The following is a 14,300-nucleotide window of genomic DNA, read 5'->3' on the forward strand; positions in this document are numbered from 1 at the left end:
AACATCTAACAAGCATATCAGTAAAAATTTCAATATATATTTTAACAGTTTTACTAAAATATGGGGGGAAAAAATGATTGCCCCCTATAGTAAGTACTTTTCTAAAGAACATAAAAATTTCTCAACTCCCTTTAATGTGAAATAAAATTTCAAAATAAACTGTAAACATGACTAAAAACTAGACAATGGTACGGATCAATGACGTGTTTCTAAACCACACACACCTTTTCCATTACTTGAAAGCGATTAAAATAATTCCTGGACAAAATTCTAAACTTGCACTGTCCAATACAATAATCACTAGCAATATGTAACTACTGAGCACTTGAACTGTGGCTACTCCAAATTAGCATATTGTGTCAAATACTCACTAGGTTATGAAGATTTAGTACCCAAAAAAATGAATGTAAAATGTCTCATTAACAATTTTTGTATTGATTACATGGTGAAATAATATTTTGGATACACTACATTAAATAAAATATATTATTAAAATTAATTTCACCTGTCTTTTGGCTTTTTTAATGTGACCCATAGAAAATTTAAAATTATATATGTGATTCATATTTATGGCTTATACTTCTACTGAATAGCACTATTCTAAACAATTGCTTATTATTTTTCAGGTTTTTGTACTTGCTTCATGATGGCATGGTAATCACTGGATCATAATGATACAAAGTAACCTCCAAACAGCTATTTCTCACGCCTTGGTACTCAAAAGGTTAAGATACCTGCCAAAAAAGAGTGCCAATTTCTTAAATGCCCATTTTGAACAAATATGGGGGGGGGCACTGACAACTTTTTCAGATACATTTACCACACATTAATACTTTGGGCATTGTAACTAATGTCACAAGATTCTATCACATAAGAACTACTCAGTGATACAAATACATTGGGATCCAGGAAATAAAAAAGTCAATGCTGAAGAGTAATAAAAGAAATCAGAGGATGATAGCCTGCAGAACAACCAGGTCAGATCCCCAGCAGTACGATAATGGCTCTAGGAAAAGGGACACTCCAGAAAAAGGAGGAAGGGGATAGGAAGGAATCCACAGAATGTGATACAATGATACATTTGCGGGGGGGGGGGGCGGGATGAGATTATGATCATTTCAAATAGTACCAGAAAAAGAAGATGGCAACAATGAAACCTGAAAAACTTAAAAGCAAAGGAAATGTGATTGTCATTTTAGAAACAGTTTCATAGCTTCTTACAATGTTAAACATAGAGTTAGCATATGATACAAAAAATCCACTCCTAGGTATATATCCAAAAGATGTGAAAATATGTCCACACAAGAACTTATGCACAAATGTTCATAGCAGCAACTATTCATACTAGCCAAAAAAGCAGAAACAACCCAAAGTCCATCAACTAATGAATGGATAAACAAATCCAGGCATTCTCATACAATGAAATATTATTCAGTAATAAAAAGGAATGAAGTACAAATACCTGCTACAACATGGAAGAACCTGGAAGATACTATGCTAAGTAAAAGAAGTCAGTCATAAATGGCTAGTAATATGAAATGTCCAGAATAGGCAAATGTATAGAAACAGAGAATAGATTAGTGGTTGCCTAGAGCTAAGAGAAACAGGAAGATGGGGAAAGATTGCTAATGAATACAAGCTTTCTTTTGGGAGTGATAAAAGTATCCTAAAATTAGACTATAGTAGGCCAGTTGTCATGGTTCACACCTGTAATCCTCACTCTCTGGGAGACCAAGGCAGGAAAATTGCTTGAGTTGAGGAGTTCGAGACCTGCCTGAGCAAGAGCAAGACCCCATCTCCACTAAAAAGAGCAAAATTAGCCAGGTGTCGTGGTGTGCGCCTGTAGTCCCAGCTACTCAGGAGACTGAGGCAAGAGGATTGCTTAAACCCAGAAGTCTGAGGTTGCTGTGAGCTAGGCTGACACCACAGCACTCTACTCAGGGTAACGGAGTGAGACTCTGTCTCAAAAAAAAAAAAATTTTTTTGTAGTGATGGTTACACAACTCTGTGAATACCTGTATACTAAAAACCACTAAACTATACACATTAAATCAATAAATTTTATGGTATGTGAATTATATCTCAATAAAGCTGTTTTTAAAAGGAATGTGATCATTGTATACTACTTGCTTAGAATATTGTTCCATGTCTAGATACTGAGAACTAATAATTTAAATAACTTAAATAAATTTGTTTTAAAATAGTGGTATATTAGCATAAAGCAAAAGGGAGATGGGTATGACATTAAATGATACCTACCAAAATGAGAAGACAAAAAATAATATCTAAAACTTCAAGAAATAAAAAGTATAGTGATTAAAATTATGACAAAAACTACTAGAGGAAACAACTATCATCATCAAAGTTGCCTCTGAGAACCAAGACTGGGGGACAAGAAGTTCCATCATAAGCCTTTCTGTACTATTTGATTTCTTTAAATCATATGAATATATTACTTTATAAAAATAATAATTTTTTTCAAAAAGACTAAGGAGTGCTTGGTTTAGGAGCAGAATGAAACCGTGCGCTCTTAAAGAGGTAAAAGGCACAGGCTTCATTGACATTGACGTACTCTGCGCCTCTGATCTCTCAAGAGAACAGGTTTTCTCATTTAGGATGTTAGGAAACTAAAAAGGTAAAGGAAAAATATTAATATATTATCCTTTGTCTCTTTACCATGAAATAAACACCTATTTTAACTGTGCTATTAAGTGTTCAATGGTTAAGACTATTAACACTTTATTTCTACTTGTCAAGAGAGAAGTCTCCTGTCATTTTGCACTTATTTCACAAAGATATAAAGATTCAGTAATTTACTAGGTTGAAAAACAACACTAATTTTCTAGAGTTACTGATTTAAATTTCATTGTAATTCTAACACTTTTTCTGCTAAAGCTAGTATGGAACTGGTAGCTGCAGAGCAAGAGAGAAGGAAGACTTCACAGAATACCTTTAAAATTTTGAACCATGTGAATAAATTATTTTTTTTACATGTAAAGCAAACTATGTAAATAACATAAACATGCAATTATCTGGCATGTAGCACCCAATTCATAATTATTGTGGTTATTACCACACATTATGTAGATATGATATATAGTATATTGCTCTTATACATACATATAATTATATATTATTATTAAAACTCTACCAACTCAGAAGCTTCCCCCTGTCCTTCAGAATTTAAATAATGTATAGAATATGAAAGCTCTTGACAGGCATGGTGGCTCTCATCTATAATCCCAGCACTTTGGGAAGCCAAGATGAAAGGACAGCTTGAGGCCAGGAATTTAAGACCAGCCTGGGCAATATATCAAGACCCCTTCTCTACAAAAAATTAAAAAAAAAAATTGGCAGGGCATGGTAGCACATGCCTGTAGTACATGGGATGCTAAGATAGGAGAATTGCTTGAGCCCAGAAGTTTTAGGTTGCAGTCAGCTGTGATCACGCCATAGCACTCCAGCCTGGGCCAACAAAGTAAGACTCTCTCTAAAAAAATAAAAATAATTAAAACAAGAAAGAAAGAAAAAAACAAAGCTCTGAAACTCCAATAGGACAGCAAATATCCCTGCAATACTATTAGTCTGATGCCAAGCATAATCTATAACTCTTCAGGTGCTTCCTCCACAAACTCAAAAGTCTAGCATTGGCAACTTATCTGACTCAGCTCAGTAACTTCAACTGAAGTCATGAAGAAAGTGATTACTCAAATTAAAAAGAATTAAATGGTCTTATGGACTAAGGAGTAGAAGGTGTCAAATTTAAACAAGACAGGTTACCCCTCCTTAGAAAGAAATCTAAACCACCCAACCTTTTTGTTATATTAGACAATTGAGCCCCTAAGAATTTCTTAGACCGGCAAAAGAAGGAAAAGCACTTTGCCACGATCAACTCTTTTTCTTCAGCACAATTAAGATACCCACCTTTTCAATTCCCATTACACAGGCTATAAGTGTATTTGGTAAAGTTATTTTCTGCATAGCTATTCATAATTCATAAGAAAGCATGCCATAAACAGAGTAGATCAAAATCCAAACAGCAATTCCCTATAAACCAAAGAGAAAAAAAAAAAAATAAGACAACAAACCTTAAATTAGATAAAACTCTGCTGCTGAGTAGTAAATGTAGATGGACAATGAATGGAAGAAAGAGTTGAGTTGGTGGAAGGGTTCTGGGTTATTGTTAAGCTGATTTAACATTGTCTTACCCCACAACCACGCTTGACTAGCTTTAAAAAAAAAAAAAGGTTAGAAACAATACTCTAGGCTAGCTATACTAAAGACTTTAGTACCCTTATACAATCCAACTAGAGGTTGATCAATCAGGCAGAGATGACCTAATTCTCTTCCTCCTCACTTGAGTGACCAGCAAATTACATGTCTGGTGTAAACAGAAGTTAATGCAGAATCCCAGCTCTACAGAAAAAAACGTTCCTGCCTCTGCCTCTTTAAAAAAGAGTTAAATTAGTATAATTTCTCTAGGTGAACATTTTGAACAGTTATCACAGAGGGATTTCCCCTGGAGCTATCTGAGCCTCCACTAAAATAATCCCAATATGCTTGTTTCCCTGTATTCTTTTTAGTAGTCTAACACTTAACATCAGTATCCATCCATTCCCTTCTAATTTGTGGTTTAAAAAAAAAAACCGGACAACTGAGTAAATTAAACAATATGTTAAACAATAATAAAGAACTAGTAATAAAAGCCTGAAGACCAACCTATGAGAGCAAAGTGTATGCTCCATTTGTCCATGAATATTAGCTGTTCAGGAGCTGTTTTAGTTTACTTCCTGATTGTCAACTACCAACCAATTCCAAAAAGGTGAGGTGCCATATAACCCAATTCCACATTGATGCATAGCTGTTATTCTTCAGGGAACTAAAACAGGGGAAGTGAGTCACAGTTCCAAACATAATAATGTTCAATATATATTTAATTGGTTGTATATATAATTAAAAAATGTTTTCATGAAGTTTAATGTCAAATTTTACAAGGAGGGGAAAACACCTTCCATGACCCATAGGAAGAGAGGTGAAGTGAATTAATAATCCTTAATAATGGCTCATTTAAGAATAATATTCTAATATTACCTACGGATATAAATATACCAGGTTTATTTATGAACAGTCAGTAATGTTCAATAGAAACCAATGCTCTGATTGAACATTAAACAACAAAAGAAAAAAAACACATATTACTTTTCTTCTTGTGCTGGCATAAGCCCTAATATTTTCACTTTCAATGTCTGTCTTGAGAAGTTTTCCCTGATATCTTAAAAGAACTGAGGAGTTTTTGGACAACTATAAACGGCTAAGTATTGTATTTGCTAAGTGACATGACTGAAACTAATTTCAAAGAAGTTACTAATGATGAAAGTCTTACACGATCATTACTAAATTATCAATTAAAGACTAGCCTAAAAGCAAAAGGCACTTTATCTCTGAAATCTAAATGTTAAGGTAACACCAATCCATTCTCTATAACATATACAAAAAAGAGCAAGGGCTTTGAAATCATAATGCCTGGATTTAAATCCCTGCTGAGCAACTTTCTGGCCAGTTTATCTTGAACAAGTTTCTTCATATCTCTGAATCTCATTTACCTCATCTTTAAAGTGGAGATAATAGTATCAGCTACTTATTAGTGTTGTTGTAATGATTAAAATGATAGTTCATGTGAAGAATTTGGCACACTGATTAGTACATAGTAAACATTCACTTACTATTTATGGCCACTTTCTATTAAAGCAAGCTACTAATTTTTACCTTCTCAGCTAAGCCAAGGATTATGCCATGATACAATTAATGGTAATGAAAAAATGGCATTTTAATGTTACTATGTTGTACCAATGTTTCTAATATTTTTCTTGCCTAACTACTACCTTCTGGCTTAAGGGCATGCCTATTCAATCCTAAGCCTGTAAATTCATCTAAGTTATATAACCATCTAAAATACAAGTTTCTAGAAAAATAGTTCCTCCTTTCTCAGAAATGCTTACTTTTTATTACTAAACTGATTTGAAAGGACAATCAAGGAATTAACAACTTCAGACCATGCTATTAAGCCCATGTTAGGGTTCAGCTCTGTGCTGTTCTTAGCCATGGTACCCTGGAAACAAAAAGAAAAGCTGGTTTGGCAAAATTTGTTTTAAGAAAAATACATCATTACCTCAAAGTGATCAAACCAAAAATGCTAAGAAAACTATTCAACACCAAAATACAAGATTTTCTCATTCACAAAATTGGAACTTGCACACCCTTTGAAAATAGACCTTTCTCCTCCAAATATAAGCACATGTGAGAAAAGGGATTGCATACTAAGAACCCATGTCTACAAAGTTGTGTCTTCATACCTTGTACCAGACCAAATACCTTACAGACACAAGTATATACTGGAATAATTTACTGAATGTCTATTGTATGCTGAGTATTAACTCACTTTTTGAAAAAAAACTAGAATAAAAACTTACTAAATAGAATAAATATTCCTTTATTTTATAAATTTAAAGATAGGAAGATTTTAGGAAAACAAATTGTTCTCCTTTAAGTCCACTCTTAGTTTTTCCTCGCTGTTCTACTCACACAGATCTTTATATAAACATATATAAACCCTCAACAAATTTCAAAAACAATTTGTATAACCAAGGATAATTTATATAACCCAAAATAGAAGCAAAGACTGCAATATCTATTTTAAAACCTGTGAACCATGAAAATGCCTTAATTCTTGAAATCATGCAAATTATTGAAATCATGCAAAATTTTCTCTTCACTACCACCCCCAAAAAACAGCTAGAAAATGATGCTAAACATTCCAACAAATTCATTTACACCTGGTGATTATGTTCTTAGAACAATATCCGGGGAATCAGGTTGGTCCTGTTAGCACCAGCACATACTCCTGTCACACTCATGTGCTCTGCCCCTCCATTCTCTACTGCAGGGTGGAGCATCACGAGAGACACCACAGTCTCACATCCTGCCCATCCTCATCCCTGTCTCAAACCCCTTGAGTCTTATTTAAAAGTATGGAACTGTGGCACCAGGGTCAACATACACATGTTTCACAGCCTTCTCTATGCATAAAGTGCACACAAAAATAGAGCTCCCCCAATCTTGGAATCTGCTGCTGGCACTTGCAAATCTCTGGCTTTCCCAGCCTTGCTGTTTCTCCAAAATATTATCCCACATCTGCAGCCCAAGTCCAATACAAGGGACTGACAGCACATGGTCCAATACTGATTTTCAGCTGCACCTTGCTAGTGAAATGAGAAAATGTTACCTCATTTTCTAAATGCTGTTCCCAATCAGCGATAAATTGATTTGTGAATCTCTGAGTTCCCTTGAAGTTTTTTCCTTCTGCTTTTGACTAACCTTCACAATTAGCATTCTATAGGTACATGCAATAAGAGAGCACGTAATTCTTGTATGAACATCGTAAGTCCTTGAACAACTCTGGGCAAATCTGGTTGGGAAATGAATGAAAATAAGGTTCTGGTTTTCTGTCTCACACATGAGCTCTTTTCCAAAGATAATCAAAAAATTGGCTAAATTCTAATAATCTAATTTTTAGACATCACAAAGAGATTAAACTTCCCTAGGGAATACAGGGACTTTAAGTTGGTACATACTGTTTGGTTTTAATCACTACATTACTTAATATTGCAGAATACTATATAGCTACTATTATTCTCTCTTCACTAATAAAAATTTTGACCTAAAATACTTTATGAGTAAACAACTTAAGTGATGCCCATTGACTATTTTCATCTCCCCAAATCTTATATTTAAGCACTGAACCTAGTCATTTAGCTAAATTTTCTCCAATAGTATACTAAAAAGATTACTGTATCTTAACCAAAATTGCCACAGATAGTCCTCCCTTATCTTCTCTACTTTTGAGTAAATTATCACGCCATTCTAAAGAAGGAACTGCATAGTTATTAACATTTATTGATTGATTGATTTTTTGAGACAGTGTCTCACTCTGTTGCCAAGCTAGAGTGCCATGGCATCAGCCTCGCTCACAGCAACCTCAAACTCCTGGGCTCAAGGGATCCTCCTGCCTCAGCCTCCCAACCCAAGCTGCTGGGACTACAGGCCTGTGCCACCATGCCCAGCTAATTTTTACGTATATATATTTTTAGTTGTCTGGATAATTTCTTTCTATTTTTAGAGACAGGGTCTCGCTCTTGCTTAAGCTGGTCTCGAACTCCTGACCTTGAGAGATCTAGCTGCCTCAGCCTCCCAGAATGCTAGGATTACAGGCGTGAGCCACCACGCCAGGCCAACATTTATTTAATAACATGTAAACTTAGATGCGAACAAAAAGGAAACATCATTTTGATCACACAGAGTAAAAAGAAGTATTTCAAATATACTGATTTAAACTTGAGATAACTGCCTTAACACAAAAAGGCAAAAAAAAACTTGTTATAAAATCAGCTTTTAATTCTGCAGAAGTCTTCACAAAGTGAAACCTCTTATATTATCATTATTTTAAATAACAAGTTTTACCCAAGAATAATCACTACTCATGAAAAACAAGTTTTAAGCATGTACTAAAGAGTAAATTAAAAGCTATCTATATTCCCGTGCTGATCAGTAGTGGGATCGCGCCTGTGAATAGCCACTGCACTCCAGCCTGGGCAACATAGCGAGACCCCGTCTCTTAAAAAAAAAAAAAAAAAAAAAGCTATCTATATGAAATAGCTAAAATACTTAAGTAACAGTAAGTATTTTTATCATTTTCAAATAAACTACCATGCAACTATTATAATTATTATAAAAATTATTTTCTGTTTTAGGATTTTAATCAATAAAGTATTGAAATAAAAACCCTTAGTTTACTGGTCCCAAATATAAATCCAATATTTTTTATTTTTAGGTGGAGAAAAATTAGAAACTGTGCAATTAATAAACTGGAAAGTCAAATATCATTGCCAGTAACTAACTGCTATGTACTGAATTTCAAGGGAACCTATTGTATACTGAATTTTTAAAAAGTGAACTCATCTACCCTCTCATCTCAGTACTTTCTCAATTTTCCCATTACAATTAACAATATAACTCAGCGGTCAAGTCTTCCACACCAATAACATCAGAATTTATTTTTAACTCCTGACTCCTTCACAAATATTCCCCCTCAGTCCAATCCGAAATCCTGCCAGTTCTTCATTCACACTGCCTCTCAAATCTGTTCCTTTCATCCCATCTTCACATTTTACTCTATTTACCCATGATTCATATTATATGCCACTAACTCCCTCAAAGAATCTCTCCACTCTAATCCATCAATTCAGCTGCCAAAATCATCTTTAAATATCTTCTTGTTCAACAACCTACAGTAAATCCAGATATCTTTTGAATCTCAACCAAACTTTTGTAGAACCCCTCTGCCCTCAATCAGCTAAACTTCCCATATTTATTAAATTCCATCTCTTCTTATTGTCCTACTTAGGCCCGTTTAATTCAAATTTACCAAGTTGTTTGTTGCCTCCCATACAAAACTCATCATCTCTGTACCTCTGTACATTCCTTCCACCTAGAATCTTTCATGCTTCTCCATCAGTTCCAGTTACAGCCTCCTTTTTAACGCCAGTCTTAAAACACCTTCTCTGTGGGAAGTCCTTCCTCTCCAACCCAGTGGTCTCACTCTCTGAACAAAGGATTCAATTTGTATTTTATAATCTTTCAATCATTATGCTATTGTTTTAATATTTTTTTCCCATAGCCCACCTCTACAACTAAATGATAAGCTTTTGAGACCTATTTCTTAAGTGACTCTGTTTTGAACAGGGGTTCCTTAGACTACTAGTACCCTAGCAAATGTTGAATGACTCCCCTTTCTTTTAAATGTCTTTAAAGTCAAGGTAGTTAAAAACACAATTAGCATTAAACTCCAGTTTTATAAATGTTAAGCTGATGTACATGGTAATAAAAAATTAAACATTTTAATCTACATACAAGAGTTACTACATCCTCAGTTAACATGTATACTATCAAGAATTGAGTCATTTTCAAAGAAAATCCTGGCAACAAAATGAAATGTTCCAACATTTAGCATTATAATCTAGCATTACAGGTCTCTGAAATAAATCTAATCAATTACTTAAAACTGATTTTGAGTGGTTTTTAAACTGTTATTACCAAGATGTAAAACAAACACTCCAGTACCACAAGAGGCTCTTCAGTAGCTATTATAAAATTTGCTTCATCATAGCTGAAAATTACCCCAGAATTTTAAAATATTCCTTTCAAATGACCCCATGAAGTGCTTAGAAACCGTGACCTTTCCCTGAAAGATGCATAATCAGCTTCCCTCTTCACATACCCTGCATTCTCCACTAACTAGTCACCAAAAATTTTTTTAACTTTCAAAAATAATCTCCCATTCAGATATTACCTTGAACTACCCTATTTCAGACAAGTTCCAAAAGCTAACATGAATTGAAATCCTGAGTTCAATTCAAGTGATTACTTTATGTTGCTTAAAAATATAATCAATTTCATATAACAACATATATGTTTGGTTTTTACTGGTGTTGTTTTTAATCTCAGTTCTTCACTTTTCTCAATTCTTCTAGGCAACAAAATAGTTTGTCTTCACTCTCATGCCCCTTTCTTAGAGAATAAGGAAACAATATTTTTGTCAAATTCTGGAAGTATATTCAAATAATCTGTCATTAAATACCACATAAACACTTCCACAAATAAAGATACATTGGAACATTAGTTAGTATACCAAACACCTCAAGAACGCACTTTTCAGCACAAATTCAGGACAAGGGTACAGTCTAGCGACAACCATGAACACAACCCAAATATCCCTCTTAAAGCTGGGATGGAAAGGACTAAACCCATATTCTTATAGCTAAATGTCTTATCTAAAAGTGACTAAAACTAAAGCAAGAGTATTTTAAATAGTCCTAAAAAGGAACCCCCTGTACTCTAGAACATTTAACAAGTAATGAACGCAATGGCATCCCAAAATTGAACTTAAATGACAATGAGTCAGTGACAATTAACATTATACTTAGTATTTGGCACGATGACAATACAAACCTCAATCAAAACTTGGAGCTACTTCCAAGTTACCTTTTGATTAAACATAAATTATATGGTGGCAGATTGGTAATGTCAAAACAGGAAGGTTAAGAGATAACACATCAAACCACTTATCCAATTGAAGACAATGCATTTAGAGATGCTACTGTTGCTGCAGGATATTTATCAGCTCCCGGCCCCTCGTAAAGGGAGAAATCAATGCTCACCTCCACATGTGAATGCTGGTTACTGAGCAAGTTCATCCCCAGATTAAGAAAAAAATATTTTGTATAGTCACACAGGCAAGAAAGAAATGTTAGATGGGTGGCACATTTAATGTCTCTATTAAGTACACCAAACTATGATAACCCCTAAGACCCAAGCTAACTAAAATATTCTCCCTCGTTCCAAAAGATATACTCTACAAATGTACATATAATGGTTTGTCAATCAACTCCTGCTCTTCTCTTCATTCTAAATACTTTCATTCACTGTCCTTAACCTGGGAACACTCAAGCACTTGATAAAGCTGACTACAAACAGCAAGAAAAGTATAAGAAATAAGTTTCAAATCGAATCATCCAAATAAAAATCATATTCTCTCAATTCAAGGTTAATGAGACTGAGGGAAGGGGTATGAGAGCGAAAAGAGGGAGCTGCCTCATCCTTGACTGAACACAGGTTTTGCCCTTTTCCATTACCTCTGACTGACTGCTGTATCAGGAGGTCTAATGTTTTAAAATCCTGGTATTTCGAGGTTTCTAATTTTAAGGGTGAGGTGGAGAAAGGGTGTAAAATAAAATCAATACTCACTGCTAACTTTCATGCTGCCAAAAGCCGAAGGCTGCTGCACTGGCTTGCAGCTCTCCGCAAAGGAGGTGGTTCTGGGCCGCCCTGACATGATCACTCTCTTCCCGAATCACCTTTTCCTTTCTCCTTTTCTTCCTTTTGTCTTATGTTGGGGTGTCAGGTTAATGGTAAATGCAGCATTAAGTTCTCCCACAAGAAAAAAGAAAAGAAAAAGACTTCGTCCTCTTGGCTTTTCACTCCTTTTGTATACTATTAAAAAAAAAAAAAACGAGCGATGTATTTCTCCTTCAAGACAGATCTGTACGGATATTTAACATATAGATGATTTGGGGATGGAGAAAAATACAATTCTTTCCCCTCCCTTTCGTGAGAAGAGAGAAAGGGGGAGGGGGAATCCTAAAAAAAAATATATCACGTTAAACTGGGGGGCAAATACTTGATTGAAAATAAGTACTTTGATATTATATTTTCCTCGGGGATTTTTTTCCGAGTCAATGAAGAAGGGAAGCGGCGGAAGGATCACGAGTCTCACGCTTGAAGAGAAAGGGGGATGGGAAAGAGGGAGGGAGGGGGCAGCTCGGAGATGCGACGGGAAACGCTGCGGCTCCGGCAGCCACGGGATCCGGCGGGCTGACGGCTAGGGCCCGGAGAACTGGAGGGCGACGGAGTCGCTCGTCAGTCAGAGGCTGGCGGTAGCGGTGGCGGTGGCGGCGGCTCCTCTCCTCATTGCGCCAGGAGCAGCTGCAGGCGGCGGCTGGATCCAGCGGCCATGGCGGCGGCGGTGGCGGAGGCAGCTCCCTTCAGACCCCAGGCAGCGGCTCCTCGACTGCTCCCCATACGCCGGGGACATGGGAACCCGGCAACCGCTTCCGTCCCTCGGGGCCCTCTCCCCCGCCCACGGCACCAGCGAGGCCGGCCTCCCGCCCCTCGCCTCTGCTCGGTGCCCGCTCAGGAAGTGTCCGCGCTTTGCCCCCAGCCAGGAGCTCTGTCAGCGACTGTGGGGCCAGCTCCTCCTCGCTTCCTTCCTTCCTTCCTTTGTCACTCGGCCCGGGCGGCGGCGGCGGCGGCGGCGGCGGCGGCGACACAAGCCCGCATTCGCCCGGGTCGGGGGCTGCTCTGTGTGAGGAGCGCCGTCTGCGCAGCCGCCTGGCGCTTCCCCACTCCCCCTCCCCCCTCCTACTCGTCCTCCGCCTCCTTCCTCCCCCACCCAGCCTTACACTGCCCAGCGCCCCGCCACCCGCGTAACAGGCGTCTGGGAATCGCCGGCCGAGCCCCGCGCCCGCCCGCTTTGGCCGGGGAGCCGAAACCCAAACAGAGCCAATCACGGGTGTCGCTTTTTTTTCCGGCTCCTCCCGGAAAAAGCCGATCGGCCTGAGAAACCAATTAGAAAGTGTTGCTGAGAAACCACGCCCAAGGAGCGGAAAATGCCGAAGGCACACGAACGGAAAGAAGGTGAATTCGCCTTGTTCTGTGGCTGGCTGGAGGAGAAATTCGACAATGGCAACAGGGGCCAATCAGAGTCGCCGTGCCTCACGAAAAAGCTTGAAGAGTTAAGGACGGTGAAACCAGGAGTCGCTGGTGAAACTACACGGCCGGGCGCCGTGACCGCTTTGTAATTGGCTGGAGAACTCCGCTAGGAGTGTACCTCCCTCGGTGATTGGTGATAGGAAAGGGGCTTCCGAGGACAGTCTACCAGTCAGGACTTCTCCTCCCTCGCCAAGGTGGGGAGAAAGAGAAGGCGAAGGGAGGGCGTCTATAAAGCACCGTCTCATTGGCTTGAAGCTCAGGAACTGGAGTAGAGGCAAAAGGAAAGGGAGGGAGGCCGAAACCCGAGCAGCAGCCAATCGGCACTCAGTGCTGTCCAATCGCAAGACCTAGCTGCAGTTTGATTGGCCTCCGGCCTCCGGTCCCAGGAGCTGGGAGAAGCTCGAATGGGATCGTGGCGGATGGCCTGACGGGCTCGCCCGGGGCTGCTTCCAGCTGGTGTGGAAACCGCAGATAGGGAGCGCAGGCCGTTCGCGCAGCCGGTCCGAAACTGCTGCGGTCGGCGGGGCGGGGCGCTGAGTGCTCAAGCGAGCAGAGGGTCGAGGAGCTCTCCCCACCCACGAGAGGCTTTCGGGGCGGGGCGGCTAATTCTGTGCGCCCAAGGTTCCCCTCAGCCCGGGATCGCGCGTCCGGGTATCGGCCTCTTCCCCAGATGGGCCAAGGGCGCCTCCCCAGCCGGGCACAGGCTCTCAGACGCTAAAGTGGGAACAAAGCTTGCGGAGAGGCAGCGCCTCGGGGCGTCGGCGCCCCGCCCAGTCGCGGGGGCCTTTGATAGAGTGAGGCCGGCTGAGCTCGGTGCGCGCGGCCAGGCCGGGCCTCTGGAAACGCCCCTGAGAAATGAGCTCATGCTGGATGCGCGCGCTCCTTGGGCGCGACCGCCCAGCGCAAAACGGGCCCCG

General features: G+C 39.0%; 1 protein-coding gene across 2 annotated transcripts in view; it reads right to left on the bottom strand.

The window, feature by feature from the left end:
* The window catches only part of GSK3B (glycogen synthase kinase 3 beta), a 204,110-nt gene extending 191,120 nt beyond the window's left edge, over positions 1–12,990 (bottom strand). For both annotated transcript variants that reach the window (XM_012780574.2, XM_012780573.2), the window contains exon 1: positions 11,860–12,990. In XM_012780574.2, coding sequence (XP_012636028.1) covers positions 11,860–11,947 — 88 coding nt within the window. In that variant the 5' untranslated portion in view covers positions 11,948–12,990. The remainder of the gene's footprint in view (positions 1–11,859) is intronic.
* Between the last annotated feature and the right edge of the window lie 1,310 nt (positions 12,991–14,300).

This window comes from Microcebus murinus, chromosome 1, assembly GCF_040939455.1.
Source record: "Microcebus murinus isolate Inina chromosome 1, M.murinus_Inina_mat1.0, whole genome shotgun sequence".
NCBI classification, from domain to species: domain Eukaryota; kingdom Metazoa; phylum Chordata; class Mammalia; order Primates; family Cheirogaleidae; genus Microcebus; species Microcebus murinus.